Source organism: Panthera leo, chromosome D1 (genome assembly GCF_018350215.1).
Source record: "Panthera leo isolate Ple1 chromosome D1, P.leo_Ple1_pat1.1, whole genome shotgun sequence".
NCBI lineage: Eukaryota > Metazoa > Chordata > Mammalia > Carnivora > Felidae > Panthera > Panthera leo.
Window position 1 is genome coordinate 21838466 of NC_056688.1, and position 18075 is coordinate 21856540.

The 18075-nt window shown below is 42.1% G+C and overlaps 1 protein-coding gene and 1 long non-coding RNA gene across 8 annotated transcripts in view; one reads left to right on the top strand and one right to left on the bottom strand.

The window, feature by feature from the left end:
• MSANTD2 (Myb/SANT DNA binding domain containing 2) overlaps positions 1-5547 on the bottom strand; it is a 31327-nt gene extending 25780 nt beyond the window's left edge. For all 5 annotated transcript variants that reach the window (XM_042904357.1, XM_042904356.1, XM_042904360.1 and 2 more), the window contains exon 1: positions 5033-5547. In XM_042904357.1, coding sequence (XP_042760291.1) covers positions 5033-5542 — 510 coding nt within the window. In that variant the 5' untranslated portion in view covers positions 5543-5547. The remainder of the gene's footprint in view (positions 1-5032) is intronic.
• The window catches only part of LOC122199368, a 36302-nt gene continuing 22786 nt past the window's right edge, over positions 4560-18075 (top strand). Inside the window, exons 1-2 of one of the 3 annotated variants that reach the window (XR_006193491.1) lie at positions 4560-5736; positions 7344-7502. This is a non-coding gene — a long non-coding RNA (uncharacterized LOC122199368). The other 2 variants (XR_006193489.1, XR_006193490.1) reach the window with 2 other exon arrangements.

Genomic DNA, 18075 nt, shown 5'->3' on the forward strand with positions numbered 1-18075 from the left:
CATCGTCACAGAAAGTTTTATTACACAGCACTGTTTGTACTATGTGCTTTCTAAATTCTTTTTTCTTTTTACGTATCATCTTATTGAAGGATCCATAATAACTTCATTCCACTCTTCACTAGATTTCCCCAAATGCCAAGAAATAAACTCAGAAGACTATTCATCCAAAGTTTTAACATGTGCTTGTTAGACCCTCACCTCCTAAACTGAAAGACTGTAAGTGTATGGTCGGTAGTCCAAGATGGTCTATTCCTTTAAGATACACATCAAGCCTCTATCAGACTCACAAGCAGGCAAGCGTTCTGGAACACACAAGCCTCTGGATGACAGTGGCATGGGAACAACAGAAACAGAATATGTAAAAAATGGAAGCAAACAAATCTGACCCAATCTTTCTTGCAAACGATTTGAGTGGTATACCATATTTCTCGGAAATCTTTCAATGACCGTACAGAGGGAACGTCTTGTCTGCAAACACCAGAGAGAAATCTTCAGAGGTGGGTGGAGTCTATTAAAATGCTACACAGGGACACAGGTTATCTGCTGGCTTCAAGCCATCTTTACCTCACTGGCTCTCACAAACAAATGACAAGGCTTGAGGGCTAAAACGAAAGGTCAATATGTAATTTGTCTGCTAAAGCATGAATTTTGTTCTAAAGATTATAACAATTACTAATGAATAAATCTAAGCAATACCCCTAAAACACTGATCATTTTGGTTGCTAGGCAGAAGACTCCCTACCACTTTGAAATTTGTCTGATGAGCAACCAGTACTGATCCAGCAAACACAAGCTTTTTAGGTCATACAATCACCTTGCATTTCATCTCGAGGCAGAGCTAGAAGTACACATCTGTTTCAAAGACATAAAGCCAACTCCCAAGAGGCAAATTTTTGGAGAACACCCAAAAATATGGGACTTGAGAATGAGTTTTGCAGTGCATCAGATTAACTGACTGAAGTGTGAATACAGCATCTGGCTCAGAAGTGAATGCTTTCATGAATGCCAAGTCTAGATAGATCTTTCAACTACTACAGTATGGACTGTGATGAGATCTCTCCCTCCTTTGAAGTCATCACACTTATTGTCTGCTTTAGTCATATGACACTTAATCAAATACTGCCATCACATACCATCCCTTGTGTTGTCCAGCTTTTAACTCTTTGATGTGTCTATACATACTTCAACTGCACTGTAAGCTCTTTATTTATCCTAACATCTAGCATACAGCCCTGCACATAGTAAGCACTCAAGTTATATGGTGAATGGAGACATGATGAAAAGGCCTATAGAATAAGAGGAAAATCATGCAATCACCAGACAGAAAACCACCCATTTGTTTATCTGGCTCCAAAATTAGGCTGGAATTGTTAGTGGACGGATTTTCTTCTGGCAAACGAACAAAAAAAGCAACAAAACTTCAGAACCAAACAGTAATCTGTGCAGTAAGGCAGTATCAAACACATCCATTTCCAAATGACTGAACGAATACCAATAAATGGACATGTCGGACTTCAAAATGAAACTCTTTGCAGCAATAAACAAATGTTTATATCTGACTTTAAGCTAAAACCCTGTGCACTTAGAAATATACACATTCACTTAGATAGCATGCAAAAATAGTACTTTGGTAGCAAAATCCAAGAACTATTAATTTCAAAATTTACAATTTCAATAGATAAGAAGTCTAAAACAGTCCAAAAAAGGGAAGTGATATGTTTTTCAGGTTATTCAGGAAGGTAGCCAGGGAAGAGGCTGGGATGGGACTCAGCTTTCTGATGCCTTCTTGTGATGAGATGAAGGCTGCTACCTCAACGTACTGAAACTATGATTAAAGGAAAGTTTCCTGGAAAAACCGAAGTTCCTATATACCTCTTCCCTCCTTTCAAACTTGGAAGAAATTGTTTACTGAGTTTTCATAATTGCATTTTAATGCATATTTCAAATGCATTGAGCCAGAAATTTAATGGACACACAGGATATTCCTTCCCTGTGACCCTCTGACATGAATTCACATTTAAGTGAGCACATTAGTCCGTACAAAAAGTTCCTCATGGTCCATATCTTACTGTACTTTTTCTATTGTGTGAAATTCAAAGCACAAAGATTGTTGAATTTCTTTTTGCAGTTCTCATCAAGACAATAAAGTAAAAGAAGAGCTTTCCGGTTGCGCCTGGGTGGCTCAGTCGGTGAAACGTCCGACTCTTGATCTTGGCTCAGGTCATGATCTCAGAGTTCGTGATATGGAGCACTGAGTCGGGCTCCGGGCTGACAGCATGGAGCCTGCTTGGGATTCTTTCTCTCCCCCTTTTTCTCTCAAAAATAAATAAATAAACTTAAAAAACAAGAAGAAGAGATTTCCGAATTACTCATTCTGAATAAGCATTTCTGAAACTGGGATCTAAAGATTTGCTTTCAGGTATCTGAGACTCTCTGAGAATTTTTTAAAGTTGTGTTTTTATTTTCATAAACATACTCTGTCTGGATTACTTGGGGACATCCACCTCATAACTGTGTAAGGCTACGGTGTCAGTGACGACATTTGCTTCTTTGCTTAAGATTACATTTATACTAAGTCTTCTAGAGGGACAGAGCTTAGTATTCAATGAAAAATTTTTCAAACTGGGTTTCAGTCTATGTCTTTGAATTAAAGTCTGAGTAACACTGATCTAGATCTCTATACTTTCCAAAGTTCTCCTTCTAGACTGTATTTGATAAATTTAATAAATATGTGTCCAGTGTCTACTATGTGCTAGGCACGGAAATATGGCAGTGAATAAGAGAAACCAGAACTTGTCCTTACAGAGCTTATATTCTGGCAGGAAAGACCAACATTGTTAATGAAGAAATCTGGTTCCTTGGTTGAAATCACTTAACAAGTAGAGAAAAAAAAATACATACAGTTATCTGCCCTCCTGTCACCTACAACTGTTGATCAGAGTGGACAGTGGATTCACTGTCAACATGTTCTCAAAATATTCTAAGAGCTTGAGGTCAATTTGGTCTTATCTGTTTGACATCAGGTGAACAGATCCTCTTTTAAAAATTCTTCAGGGGGGCAGCTGGGTGGCTCAGTCGGTTAAGCATCTGACTCTTGATTTCGGCTCAGGTCATGATATCATGGTTTGTGAGTCTGAGCCCCGCTTCCAACTCTGCGTGACAGCATGGAGCCTGCTTGGGATTCTCTCTCTGCTCCTCCCCTGCTCATGCTCGCTCTCTCTCTCTCAAAATAAATAAACATTTAAAAAATTAAAAACAATTCTTCAGAGAAGCTCAATCTCCTTTCCTTGCTTTAGGTTATGCTTCTCATAAGTGGACAAAGACGCAACTAGCTATTTTCTGGTTGTTTGAGAAACAGTTTTATGGAGAGATTTATATTCATTGAGGTTTTGATTGCACAACACTTTACCCTTTTGATTGGGAAATTTCTATGGACAAAATCAATCAAGCCAAAACAGTTACAAATGCCTAAGTACACTTCTAAACTCATGAAAAGTTCATGGGTGGATGCTAACCAGCACGGTGCAAAAACTCCCAGAAATTTAACCTTAATGACCTTGAAATTGAATTTATAACTTTATTCTTTAATAGAACAATCAATGAGATTCAGAACACAGTGGCTCCTATTAGCTACGACTTTAATCCTGTCTATAAACTACTACTTTAATGACACCCTTGTTAAGGGGGTATAAAAAGAGAGGGTCGTAAGAAGACCTAAATGTAAACATTATCAAGTAAACCAATTCAATTCTGTAATTGAGAAGTGGGTGCCAAATTCCCTGAACGACAGTCAATAAGTTTGAAATATCTTAGTTTCTGGACCAAATTTTCTAAGCGACAATGTCCCGGGATGAACACTACTTGAGCCAAGATCTCTCCAACTTTGGAACAATCTCCTCCGTTAGCGTGATTGTGATTGTTCTCACTGGGTTTTTACCCAAGGAGCTGGGGGGGAAAGTGCCATCCCTGCCAGAAGAGAAGTACACAGATACTATGACTATTAACAAGAAGTAGTTCATTGAAAACTGGGAGAAAGATTCCTACCAGAATCTTTTAGCAGATACTATGACAAGGGAACTAGCTTACCTAAAAGACAACTCCCTCTCTGCCAATAATACAAATCTGAAAGCCTAAAGGTCAAAACAAACAACGGAAAGATAACCTGGCTGGTGGTAAAAATTTCTAGCCCAAATTAAGCCTCTGTACCTGAACACTCAGATCCACAGATAGCCAGATGCACACTGAGAGCTTTACTTTTCACCACATCCGGCACAATAACTAAAGCAGGGAAAAACTGGCTTTCGTGAAGGAGCTTAGTCAGAAACATAGAAGGGCCTCAAGCCAACCTAACTCTGGAGACATCGACACTCTACAAATTCCAGACCAACTCTCAGCCAGGCTAACTTTAATTGTGCCCCTAACTCCGCGATAACAATACACTATCTGACTACAACCGAGCCTCTTCAATTCTCCAAAGCATCTCAAGTCTTATCCTTCGAAGCTCAAGTTAGAAAAGCAAGGCGACTGACACAAAGGCCAGTCGTCCAAAGGCGCTTTTTGCGTGGCTCTGCACTGCCACTCATTTGAAAATTCCTAAACTGAGGGCTCACCGGCCCCCCTCTTCTATCCTTCCTCAATTCCGCCCCGGCTGGTAAGCCTCGGCCTGGGAGCCCCTCAGCCTGGAACAAAGCGAGGGGCCCCGGCGGTGGGGGCGAGAGGCGCCAGCGACACGGGAACTGCCGCACAGCGCACAATGAGAAACTACCAACTTCAGAGCGTAGGAACATCAATTGGCAAGAAAGAGGGGCGGCGGCAGGCACGCCCAACTTCAAACTCAGGAAACCTACGGGCTGGCGGCCATCTGGAAAAAAGCCCCCTTCCCAGGGAAAGAAGAAAAAGGCGGAGGAGATGCGAATCGCCCACCGGGCCCCGGAGGGGAGCCCTGAGCTCAGACCGGCCCCCGCCCCCGAGGCCCGCTTCCCCGCCTTCTCTCTGCCTCTGGTTCGCTGCCCCAGGCCGGGCGGCCGGTTACCTTGATGCGCTCCCGGCACTGGGAAGGGGTCCGCTCGTAGCCCAGCTCGGCCAGGGCCCGGGACACGCGCTCGTACATGGCTGGCCCAGGGGCCTTGCTGCCGAACACCGTGCCGGCTCCCTCCAGCTGCTGGTACCGCGCCTCCACCAGCCGCTCGTTGCCCCATACTGCGATGAGCGCGTTCGTCTCGGCCGGCGTCCACGACATGCCCCGGCAGGCGGCGGCGGCGGCTGCCGCAGCCCCGCCACCGCCGCCACCAGGGGAGAAGGAGACCGAGGACGAGGCGGCGCTGCGGCCCCCCAGCCCCAGCCCGAGACCCCCAGACGCCGCTGCCCCCGAGCCCGTCGCACTGCCCGGCCCGAGCGGGGAGGCACCCCGAGGCGTGGAAGGGTCGGACAGCGATGGATTTCCGTCGCTCAGGCCACCAGGAGAAGCCGGGGAGAGCACCTCCATCTTCGGGATTTTTAGCGGCGAGTTGGCGGGCAGCTCCGAGCCACAGGGCGCAGCCATCTTCCAAGCGGCCGCCGCTGCACCGCCCGGAAGTGACGCGCCCGCGCATCCGGCCGCCGCGGTCTCCGGGGCTGCCCTCGGGCCTGGCTCGCCCGAGGGCGGGCGGCTACGGGCCCCTGCTGCCGAACGGAGGCCGTCCGCTTCCCCCGGCCTCTCTCCGCGGGCCCTACCGCGCCGCCCGCTCCTCTCCCGGGGTGAGGGGCGGGGATGAGGCGCGCCGAAGCCCCGAGCTGACGAGAAGGGTGGGGGCATGAGGGCGCTGGTGTGAGGAACAGATTGGAGCCTTCCCACTTCCTCTCCAATCTCAGCCCCCGGGAGGAGGGGTGAGGCCCGCGAGGGGGCCCAGAGTTAAGGAGGACTTGACCATTTCCCTCGCTCTCTCTCTTCTCTCCCTCCGCTCTGCCTCCCCTCCCTCTGAGCTGGCCTCGGGGCGCCGAGGCTGACGTCCAGGGCGGAGACAGGGGAAACCTGCCGAGGGCTTCTCCGGGAAGCGCCGAGGCTGAAGGAGAGCATTTCTGGGGGAGGCTTTAAAAAGCAGTTGTGGACCAGGGTTAGAGTTGGTTCGCTGTGGCTTTTCGAGAAACCCTTGCGCCATTATTTGAGGAACAGCAACTCTGGCTCCAGTTAAGATCTGTTTTCCAGTTAGCCTGGGTAGGTGTGACCATGTGTAGAAAAACTTAGATGTCTTTATCGCGTCTGTACTTTGTAGTTTAAACATGTAGGAACTCTGGGGCCCGGCAGAAAAGTTACTTTCCAAAACCATTCTCCATCATCCCTGATTTGGAAGTTGCCTCGTTTTCCTACTGTATTTCACACCCTGGAGTGTAAGGAGTTTGAAAAGACGGCTGCCAATTATGGCAGCTCTTGTGACCTCTGGTAATTAGTTTATCAGCCGTTCCTGAATACTCCTCAAAGTGCTGCAGTTTAATGAACATTAGCACGCCAAAGCCAATAGTAGCTGTAAGGTATTTCAATAATCTTCAAAGCCAAATATCTGATTGTTTATCTTGAATCCTTAACTTAAAAGCCTCAGCGGATCTTTTTCAAATATGTGGAATTTTTTTTGGAAAGCAAATATTTGTTAGGTTTTTAAAAGAAAATGGAGCTGAGGGGGTGCCTGGGTGGCTCAGTCCCTCAAGTGTCCGAGTCCTGATCTCAGCTCAGGTGTTGAGTTCAGGGTGGTGAGTTCAAGCCCCCTATTGGGCTCCTGCCCGGTGTGGAAACAATGAATGAATGAATGAATGAATGAATGGATAAATAAATAAATATAGAGCTGAGGTCAGCTACACCCTAGAATCACACTAAGAGAATAATATGCTTAGAAAGCCAAAGGAATAAGCAGTAGGGATGAAGTAGAGGAGGTAACCGTCTCTATCATATTAAAAGGCCCCCATAGTTTTCAGTATGAGGAATCATAAAGAAGTTCCAGAATTTATGCTATATTTTCCTCTTTTTCTAAGAAAAAGATATGGTCAAACACCTTGGTGAAGAGTATGGATTCTATGGGAGTTGGGAAGGGGTTAAAAAAAAAAAAAAAGTTTGGATTCTAGAGTCGAAATGCCTGGCTTCAAATTCCAGTTGTGCAACCTCAGCCAATTTAGTTAAGCAATCTCTCAGTACCTTGCTTTCTTCATTTATAAAATGGGGATGACCTCACAGCATTGTTATGAGAATTAAATGGGTTGATACAGGTAAAGCCCTTAGAAGGGTGCCTGGTTCACAGTAAACGTTAGATGAACATTAGCTATTATCTCATTTGGGCTATGTGACAGTCCTCTCTTCTGCACGATTTCACTTTCAGGGTTTCAGTTGCCAGTGCCAAAAGGCAGTCAGGAAGCAGATCGTCCTGATTTATGGCCAGAAGCTCAATAGCCTAAAGCTATCTCACAATGCCTCTGTCAGTCACTTCTCTTCATCTCATCGTGTAGGCAGTATCTCATCTCACATCATCGCAGGAAGGGTGAGTACAGTACGATAAGGTATTTTGAGAGAGGAACCACATTCACATAACTTTTGTTACAGTACGTTGTTATAATTGGGCTATTGTTATTGTCATTAATCTCTAACCATGGCTAATTTATAAATTAAACTTTATCTTAGGTATGTATGTATATGAAAGAACATAGTACATGTAGAGTTGGGGACTATGTGTGCTTTCAGGCATCCACTGGGGGTCTTGGACCAATCCTCTGTGGATAAGGAGGACTACTGTAGGTTAGTTAATAGAGACTCTTTCCTTTGTCGCTTTCTCTCCACCACTAGCTTTCAGTGTCTTCATTTTCAGTTCTTTTAAGGGCTCTTATGGCATCTCAAACACCTGTCAAAGCAAAATTCACTCTTATTCCACCCAACAGTACGTTTTTTAATGTCATAAGGTATTTAATGTGCATGAAAGGGGAGAGTCATGCCTAAATCAGAGACTCCGAAGAGTTTTAAAATCACTGCTTATCCTGCTCTCATTTTCCCAGGAGCCTGAAAAAGAGCCTCCCTCCTTCTTTTGTTAATTCTGGATGATTCTCAAATCAACTCTGACTCATGCAGGAAGCCTTCCTAGATAAAGTGGGTTGACTGGGAAGTCTCCCTTCCCACAAACTTCTGTTTCTAGACATTATTTCTATATGCCCCCCCCCCTTTATTCCCACAGCTCATCAGTCTATCCAATGAGAAAAAGTGTCAAAAATAAAATTTCCAGTAATATCCTGAGGTTACAATTAATTCAATAACATAAAAGCCATTAATATGTACTACACAGTATGGAGGCATTGCTGCATAGGCAACCTGGATCATGTGCTTGTCATGCTGGCTAACCATGGCTGATCCTGGATTCCTGGAGCTGTGTGATGTGCTCCTTCAAGGCTTCATAGTTCAATCAGAATTTCTGGAATGTGTTTGAAGTAATGTACTACACTTTTTGTGGATTCAAATGATAGCATGAGTAGATGAAAAACCTATTTGAGAGATAATGTATACAATGTCTCAATGTGCAAAAGAGGTCAGACCGATACAGAGTCATCAACCTGTAATCCCCTTTAATTGCATCATCCCCTTTTCCATTTCCTCCACAATCTATGCCCAGTATTTGTTTTCTCAACTTTTCGTTCTTTTTTCCCCCCCGTTGATTATCTTCCCTATGCTGTATCTTTTATTCCCATGACCTGTTCATTCCATAACTAGAAGCCTGAATCTTCCCTTCCCCTACATCTCTTTTGTGCGTTTCCTTACCTCCCTCCCCTCCAGCAACCATCACTTTGTTTTCTGTATTTATGAGTCTGTTTCTGCTTTTTGTTTGCTTGTTTGTTTGGTTTGTTTTTTGGATTCCAAATATACGTGAAACCATATGCTATTTGTCTTTGACTTAATTCACTTGGTATTATACTCGCTAGGTCTATTCATGTTGTCACAAAGGGCAAGATCTCATCCTTTTTATGGATGAGTAATATTCAATTGTGTATATACCATGTCTTCTTTATCAATTCATCTGTCAATGGACACTTGGGTTGCTTCCATATCTTGGCTATTGTAAATAATGCTTCAATAAACATAGGGGTGCATGTAACTTTTCAAATTGGTGCTTTCATTTTCCTTTGGGTAAGTACCCTATTGTGGAATTATTAGATTGTATGGTATTTCTGTTTTAGTTTTTTGAGGAAATTCCATACCATTTTTCTCAGTGGCTATACCAATTTACATTCCCACCAACAGTGCATGAGGGTTCCTTTATCTCCACATCCTCATCAACACTTATTTCTTGTCTTTTTTACTCTAATTTTTTTAATGTTTATTTATTATTATTTTTTTTTTTTAATTTTTTTTTTTTTAACATTTATTTATTTTTGAGACAGAGAGAGACAGAGCATGAACAGGGGAGGGTCAGAGAGAGGGAGACACAGAGTCTGAAACAGGCTCCAGGCTCTGAGCTGTCAGCACAGAGCCCGACGCGGGGCTCGAACTCACAGCCCTCAGGGACCGTGAGATCATGACCTGAGCTGAAGTCGGCCGCCCAACCGACTGAGCCACCCAGGCGCCCCAATGTTTATTTATTTTTGAGAGAGAGAGAGACAGAATGCGAGTGGAGGAGAGGTAGAGAGACAGGGAGACACAGAATCTGAAGCAGGCTCCAGGTTCTGAGCTGTCAGCACAGAGCCTGATGCAGGGCTTGAACTCACAGACAGTGAGATCATGACCTGAGCTGAAGTTGGACTAACCAACTGAGCCACCCAGGCGCCCCTCTTGTCTTTTTTATTCTGGCCATTCAGGCAGGTATAAGGTGATAATCTCATTGTGGTTTTGATTTCCGTTTCCCTGATGATTAGTGATGTTGAGTATCCTGTCATGTGTGTGTTGGCCATCTGTATATTTTCTTTGGAAATGTCTGTTCAGGTCCTGTGCCCAGTTTGTAAAGGGATTGTTTGTGGAGTTTTTGGGTATTGAGTTGTATAAGTTCTTTATATAGTCTGCATATGAACCCTTTTCAGATGTATCACTTGCAAATATCTTCTCCCACTTAGTAGTAGCCTTTTCATTTTGTCGACGGTTTCCTTCACTGTGCAGAAGCTTTTTGATGTCGTCCCTGTAGTTTATTTTTGTGTTTGTTTCCCTTGCCTTAAGAGACATATCTAGAACAATGTTGTTATGGCTGATGTCAAAGAAATTACTGCCTACGTTCTATTTTAGGAGTTTTGTGGTTTCAGGTCTCACATTTAGGTCCTTAATCCATTTTGAGTTTATTTTAAAAGAAAGTGGTCCAGGGGCGCCTGGATGGCGCAGTCGGTTAAGCGTCCGACTTCAGCCAGGTCACGATCTCGCGGTCCGTGAGTTCGAGCCCCGCGTCAGGCTCTGGGCTGATGGCTCAGAGCCTGGAGCCTGTTTCCGATTCTGTGTCTCCCTCTCTCTCTGCCCCTCCCCCGTTCATGCTCTGTCTCTCTCTGTCCCAAAAATAAAAAAAAAAAAAAAAAAAAAAAGTTGAAAAAGAAAGTGGTCCAGTTTCATTTTTTTGCATGTGGCTGTCCAGTTTTCCCAGCACTATTTGTTGAAAAGACCATCTATTTCCCAGTGCATATTCCTCTGTGCCCAGTGTTTGTATTTCCAACTTTTGTCTGAAGCCTCTCCTAATCAGTTGGACAAAAGTTCTCCGTCTAGTACCCACTCACACAATTTAGCATTTCACATTAATGTTTTCTGTTTCAAAAGCTTTATTCATTCTGTTACATACTTACTCCCTTGCTGTGTTTTATGACTGTCAGTGTGTTTGCTGTTTCATCTTTTTTTCCCTTCATATTCCACATCAAGTCCTGTTACCTCTGAAATCTTTCCTAAATCTGACTACTTCTCAACTCTAGCCTCCATCATGTCTTTCCTGGACAACTGGACTTTCTATGTGCACACTTGTCTGCTTACACAGTAGCCAAGGTGAATTTGGTTTTTTAAAACTTATTTCTTGTGAAATGTAACATGAATACAGAGGAGTATATGAAACATACATGTACAACTACTGTATGGTTTATTATAAAGCAAATAGTGCATAGCCACAATCAAGTCAAAGAAATAGAATGTAGATAGCACTCTAGAAGCTTTGCCCCATAATCCCTTCCCAATGTTAAACCCTTATCTCCCTTATAGAGATAACCACTATACTGACTTGCCTTTCTTTATAATTTTGTCACTGTATCTCATCCACCCAAGCACTGTCAGAAAGGAATGTAGGCCCACCTTGCCAAGCTTCCAACTTTTAAGGAAGGCCAGAAGTCTGGCTTTTAAATTTTTTTAAATTTAATTTTAAAATGTTGCATTATTTTTTTTTTTTAATTTTTTTTTCAACGTTTTTTATTTATTTTTGGGACAGAGAGAGACAGAGCATGAACGGGGGAGGGGCAGAGAGAGAGGGAGACACAGAATCGGAAACAGGCTCCAGGCTCCGAGCCATCAGCCCAGAGCCTGACGCGGGGCTCGAACTCACAGACCGCGAGATCGTGACCTGGCTGAAGTCGGACGCTTAACCGACTGCGCCACCCAGGCGCCCCTGCATTATTTTTTTAAAAATATGGCACTGCAGAAAAAACAAATCTTTGCTGGTCGAACCCCTCCCCCCAAAAAACAATAATTTTACCATTGTATCCTACATCACTAAAAGTTTTTCCTGGTTTTGATTTTTTTTTTTTTTTTTTTGTAAGTGAAATTACATGTATTGTATATCTGGCTTCTTTCATTCAGTATTATGTTTTTAATTAAGAGTCATCTATTCTGTATGAGGCTACAGTTTATTCATTTTCATTGCTGTAAAATACTCTTATTTTATGAATACGTCAAATTTTATTTATCCATCCTACTATTGAATTTTGGGCTGTTTCTAATTTAGGATATTATGAAAAATGCTGCTACAAACATTCTTGTCCATGTCTCCCAGCGCATATGGTCGAGTATATGCCTTCCTCCCTCTCTTCCTCTCTTCCTTCTTTCCATGTGTATACCCAATTATTCCAACTCCATTTTCTGAAAAGACCATCCTTTCCCTCCTCCTTTTGCAATGCTATCTTTGACTTAAATCGAGTGTCCATATGTGCATGGGTCTGTTTCTGGGCTCTTATATTACATTGGTCTATTTGTCTGTCTATTTTTCTGTGTTCCCTGCCACAATATCACACTGCCACAATAATGAGTCACACTGGCTTTATAATAAGGCTATGTCAAGTCGAGAAAGTCCTTCCTCCTCCTCTTCCTTTTCTTCCTCCTCCTTTTTCAAGAGTGGCTTTCTATTCTTGATCCTTAATATTTCCATATACATTTTAGAATTAGCTTATCAAGTTCTACAGAAAAAGCTGTGGGCATTTTGATTGGTATTACACTGAATCTATAGACCAATTTGAGAAAAACTGACATCTTTATAATAATTGGTCTTACAGTCCTTGAAAATGATGTCTCTTCAGGTGCCTGGGTAGCTCAGTTGGTTGAGCGTCTGACTCTTGATTTCAGCTCAGGTCATGATCCCAGAGTTGTGGGATTAACTGCACATTGGGCTCCCCACTGGGATCGAGCCCTTCGTCAGTCTCCCCACCGAGCATGGGGCATGCTTAAGATCGCCTCTCCCCGTGCCTCTATCCTCTACTCACACTCTCTCTTTCTAAAGAAAAAGAAAAAGAAAAAAAGAAAAGGAAATGATATCTCTTGGGATGTATCCTTGGAATGATATCCCTTCATTAGTCGTTAGTTTCTCTCAATAAAATTTTATAGTTTCCTACACAAAGGTCCTATACACTTTGTTGGATTTATCCCTGGGTGGTTGGTATATTTTTTAACACTCTTATAAATGGTATCATTTCTTAAATTTTATTCTCTAATTGTTTTTGCTGGTATGTAAAAATACAATTGATTCTTGCGTGTTTATTTTGTACCTAGTAATCTTGATGGAACAGTCTTTTAAAACTGTAAATCATTACATGTCATTCCCTTGTTAAAAACCCACCAATGGCTTCTTATTATAAAAATATAATCCAAACTCTTCGCAGTGACCATGGTGATTTTAAAACATGTTCACATGTTATTTGACTCTCTTCCAACAGGAAGGTGAGTCTGCATTCCCTCCCCTTGGACCTGGGTGAATCTTTGTGATTGCCTGAATGAACCAGAAGTGGTAGAAGGGACACTGTGTGACTTTCAGGGATAGGTTTAGAAATACCCTGAAGCTTCTGCCAGTTTCTCTTGCTCTGAAAACCTCTAGCTACCATGTAAGAAATTGAGCTACCCTATGTCCATGTGGACAGAGAAAGCCAAGGAGCCAGAAATGTTCCAGCCTCCAGTTATTGTGTACCTAGCCAGACATGTGAATGCAGAAGCTCTGAGACAATCCTAGCCTCAGCCACCACCTGACTGTACCCACATGAGAGACCCTAGCAAGAGCTGCCTAGCTGACCCCAGGTATCCCCAGATTCATGGGCAAAATTAATGATTGTTGTTGTTCTGTGCCACTAACTTCTAGGGTGTTTTGTTATGCAGTGATAGGTAATTGGAACAATGGTCTACAAGGCCCTTTTTACTCTAAGCTCAATCTACCTACCTCACCAACCTCATCTCCCACTCCAGCCACACTGGCCTTATATATGTCCTATCAAACAAGTCAAGCTTATTTCTGTTTTGAGGCCTTTGGGATGATCATAGATCCTTTGTCTTAGAACACTCTTATCTTAACTCTTTAAGTGGTAGCCTCCTTCTCATAATTCATCTCCTCAAACATGAATCACCTCCCTAGAGATGTCTTTCTATCTGCCTCTCTACCACATTACTATCTTATTTTATCAATACACATTTTCCAGGGTACTCAGTCGGTTAAGCGTCTGACCTCTGCTCAGGTCATGATCTTGTGGTCTGTTGAGTTCGAGCCCCGCGTAGGGCTCTGTGCTAACAGCTCAGAGCCTGGAGCCTCCTTCAGATTCTGTGTCTCCGTCTCTCTCTGCCCCTCCCCCATTCACACTCTCTCTCTCAAAAATAAATAAAAATTTTAAAAATACACATTTTCCAAAATCATTTATTTATGCATATTTATTTTGCTTTCATGTATTTATTGTTTGCCCTCCCCCTCTAGAATGTAAGCTGTTTGAAGCCCAAGAGTGTCCATTTTGTTCTCTTCTAATAGGTCCAGCACTTAGAATGGTGTCAGGCAGGTTTCACTATCAACAAAGATGGAGTAACAGGGACTAGACATACCCTCCTATCTTAAGTAGCTAGAAAACCAGACAAAATATATGAAACAATGGATTTCAAGGCAATGGTACAACCACTTACAAATCTAATCATAGTCTTACTATGAGATCTAATGGTGGTGCTTACATGCACACAAACACCTGCATGTGAATGTTTGTAACAGCCTTATTCGTAATTGTCCAAACCAGAAAGCAACCAAGAAGTCCTTCAATAGGTGAATGGAAAAAAATAAAACAAAATAAAAAACTGGTACATCCACACAACGAACAAAGGAAATGAGCTATCAAGCCATGAAAAGACATAGAGGAATGCATATTGCTAAGTGAGAGAAGCCAGTCTGAAAAGCTACATGATTCCAACTATATGATGTTTTGGAAAAGGCAAAACAATGGAGACAATGAGGAAAGACCAAGAACGGTGGTTGCCAGAGGTTGGGCAGGAAGGGAGGAAGGGATGGATAGGTGGAGCACAGGATCTTTAGGGCAGTGAAAATATTCTGTATGATACTGACATATACATGGATACTGACGTTATACATTTGCCAAAACCCATACAATTCTGGGACATAAAGGGCAGATGCTAATGTAAACTGTGGCCTTTAATTAATAGTAAGGTTTCAGGACCAGTTCATCAATTGTGACAAATGTACCAGGATAGCAAGATGTTAATAATAGGGGAAACTGCAGGGCGAGGAGGACTGTCCATACTTTCTGTTCAGTTTTTCTGTAAACCTAAAGCTGCTCTCTCTGCAGGAAAAAAAAAATGTCTATTAATAATTTATTGAAAAATAGGCTTCCATACAATTTATTAACTTTTAAAAGGGTTGAAATAATATGCAACAGGGTTTAATACTGCCTGTATCTAATTCTGGTTTTAATTTTGCTGTTGATCTTTGTTTTCTCACAAAGAAAAAAAATGATGGTTTTGTGATACCTAAGAAAACAAAATAAACTCAGTTATTTTTTAATTAATTTTTAAATTTTTATTTATTTTAATATTTTATTTATTTAGTTAACACACATGTTACATTAGTTTCAGGTGTACAACATAGTGATTCCGCAAGTTTAAACATTATGCTGTGCTCACCACAAGCATAGCTACCATATGTTGCCCTACAACACTATTACAGTATAATTGACTGTATTCCTTATGCTGTGCCTTTTATTCCCGTGACTTACTCATTCCATACCTGGAAGCCTGTACCTGCCATTTCCCTTCACCCATTTTGCCCATCTTCTCACCCCTCCTCCCCTCTGGCAATGATCAGTCTGTTCTTTGGGTTTACAGGTCTGATTCTGCTTTTTAAGACCCAGTTAATTTAAAAAGAAGTGTTGGAAGAAGTAATGCAATAATTTTCCCTCTCCCATGGCTGTAGCACTTGTGGGCACTATAACACTGCATGTGGACTGTGTCAATTTGTTCCCAAATGGGGACATAGTGCCTACCTCTTAGGAAATGTATGAAACATAGATAAGATAATGATAAAGTGCACTTAATAGAAGATAGCTGCTGGGGCGCCTGGGTGGCTCAATCAGTTGAGCATCCAACTCTTGGTTTCAGCTCAGGTCATGATCTCATGGTTCACTTGGGAGTATAAGCCCCACGTCATCATTGGGCTCTGTGCTGATAGTGCCCAGAGCCTGCTTGGGATTTCTCTCTCTCCACCTCTCGCTGACCCTCCCCAACTCGCCAGCAGGCGTGCACGTGCGTGCGTGCGTGCGTGCGTGCGTGCGTGTGTGTGTGTGTGTCCATTTTCTCTCTAAAGGTGGTTACATAAACTTAAAAAAAAAGAAGATAGCTGCTCCCACCCCAAGGCCTGACCCAATACAACAGTGACAGCTTTGTGACTGCTACTTCTACACTACCGCTATCAGACTTGGGACTATCAGAACTAATCTCATCACACCCTTTTCCCTGTTTAAGTCACTCCTCACAGGAATATAAGGACATCTTAAATGCCATGGAATTTAATAACCCTGAAACTCTGTAAATTCTCTTTTCTGATTCCATTACCCACCCCTTCAAACTCCTGTGTCCTCCAGTGTTTGTGATCAGTGATCAGAAAAACTCTCTATGTCCTCAGTTTCTTCTCTGACCCTTCTGTGCACCTTCTTGCTCCTAGTAAACCCTGGCTGTCCCCAGCTTCCAGCTTCAACCCTTATAAACGAGGGCTGTAATCTTTCGTTCACTTGCTCCTTTTCTGTCTTTGTAGCACTCATTGGCAAAATCACAATCCTGTTTAAATCCAACTGTCTGCTTATGAACCCTGCACCATGCAGCTGCTGTTGGTTGGAGAAAACCACAAATCAGAATGACTGGTCTGCCTATCAATTAAATGGTGATTGCTGACCTCAAGTGGCCCCTTGATATGGTTGAACAATCATTTTATTTCCCTCATTCATTCTCTCACTCTCCTGCACGACTAGATTATTTGATGCCTTTGTTTGTCTCATATTAAATGAGGAAGGGGTCCAACTTTTTTTTCCTTTTTTTTTTTTTTTTTTTTGCATCTGGATATCCTGTTGTCCCAACACTGTGGGGAAGACTATTCTTTACCAATTGAATTGTTTTGCCCACCTCCCTGTCAAATATCAATTGATTGCAAATGTGAGGTTTATTTCTGGACTTTTATTTATTTATTTATTTATTTATTTATTTATTTATTTATTTTTAGAGCGAGCAAGAGAGCACAAACAGCGGAGAGGGGAAGGGGGGGGGAGAGAGAGAGAGAGAGAGAGAGAGAGAGAGAGAGAGAGAGAGAATCTTAAGAAAGCTCCATGCTCAGCATGGAGCCCTATATATGGGACTTGATCTTACAATGCAGGGATCATGACCTGAGCTAAAATCAAGAGTTGGATGCTCAACTGACTGAGCTACCCAGGTACCCCTGGACTCTCAATTCTATTCCACTGATCTTCTGTCTATCACTTTGTCATAATCATACTGTCTTCATTACTGTAGCTTTATAGTAAGTTTTGAAATTCTGAAGAGTGAGTCCTCCAATTCAAATTCAAGATTGTTTTGGTATCCTGGGTCCCTTGTATGTCTATATGAATTTTAGCATCAGCTTGTTAATTTGTGCTCTGCCCTCCCCCTCAAAAAAGCCAGTATATATCTGGTAGTGATTGCAACTTATCTGTACATCAATTTCCATCTTAACAATATTAAATCTTCCAATCAATGAAAATAGAATATCTTTCCATTTATTTAGGTCTTCTTTAATTCCTTTCAACAAGTTTTGTGGTTTTCAGAGTATAAGTTTTACACTTTTTGTGGCTAAATACATCCCTAGGTAGTTTATTCTTTTTGATGCTACTCCAAGTGGAATTATTTTCTTAATTTCATTATCAGATTGTTCATTGCTAGTGTCTAGAAATCCTATTGATGTATGTAATTGATCTTGTAGCCTGCAACCTTGTTAGCTTGTTTATTCTAATAATTTTTTAGTGAATTATTTATTATTTTCTATATAATTTTCTATATAATTTCTACATGATTTTCATCTAAAAAATTGAGATATTTTTAGGGGCGCCTGGGTGGCTCAGTCGGTTGAGCGTCCGACTTCGGCTCAGGTCACGATCTCGTGGTATGTGGGTTCGAGCCCCACGTTGGGCTCTGTGCTGACTGCTCAGAGCCTGGAGCCTGTTTCAGATTCTGTGTCTCCCTCTCTCTCTGCCCCTCCCCCGTTCATGCTCTGTCTCTCTCTGTCTCAAAAATAAACGTTAAAAAAAATTTTTTTAAAAAATTGAGATATTTTTACTTCTTCCTTTCCAATATGAATGTCTTTTACTTCATTTTCTTACCTAACTACCTTGGCTAGAAGGTAATTATCTTATTTC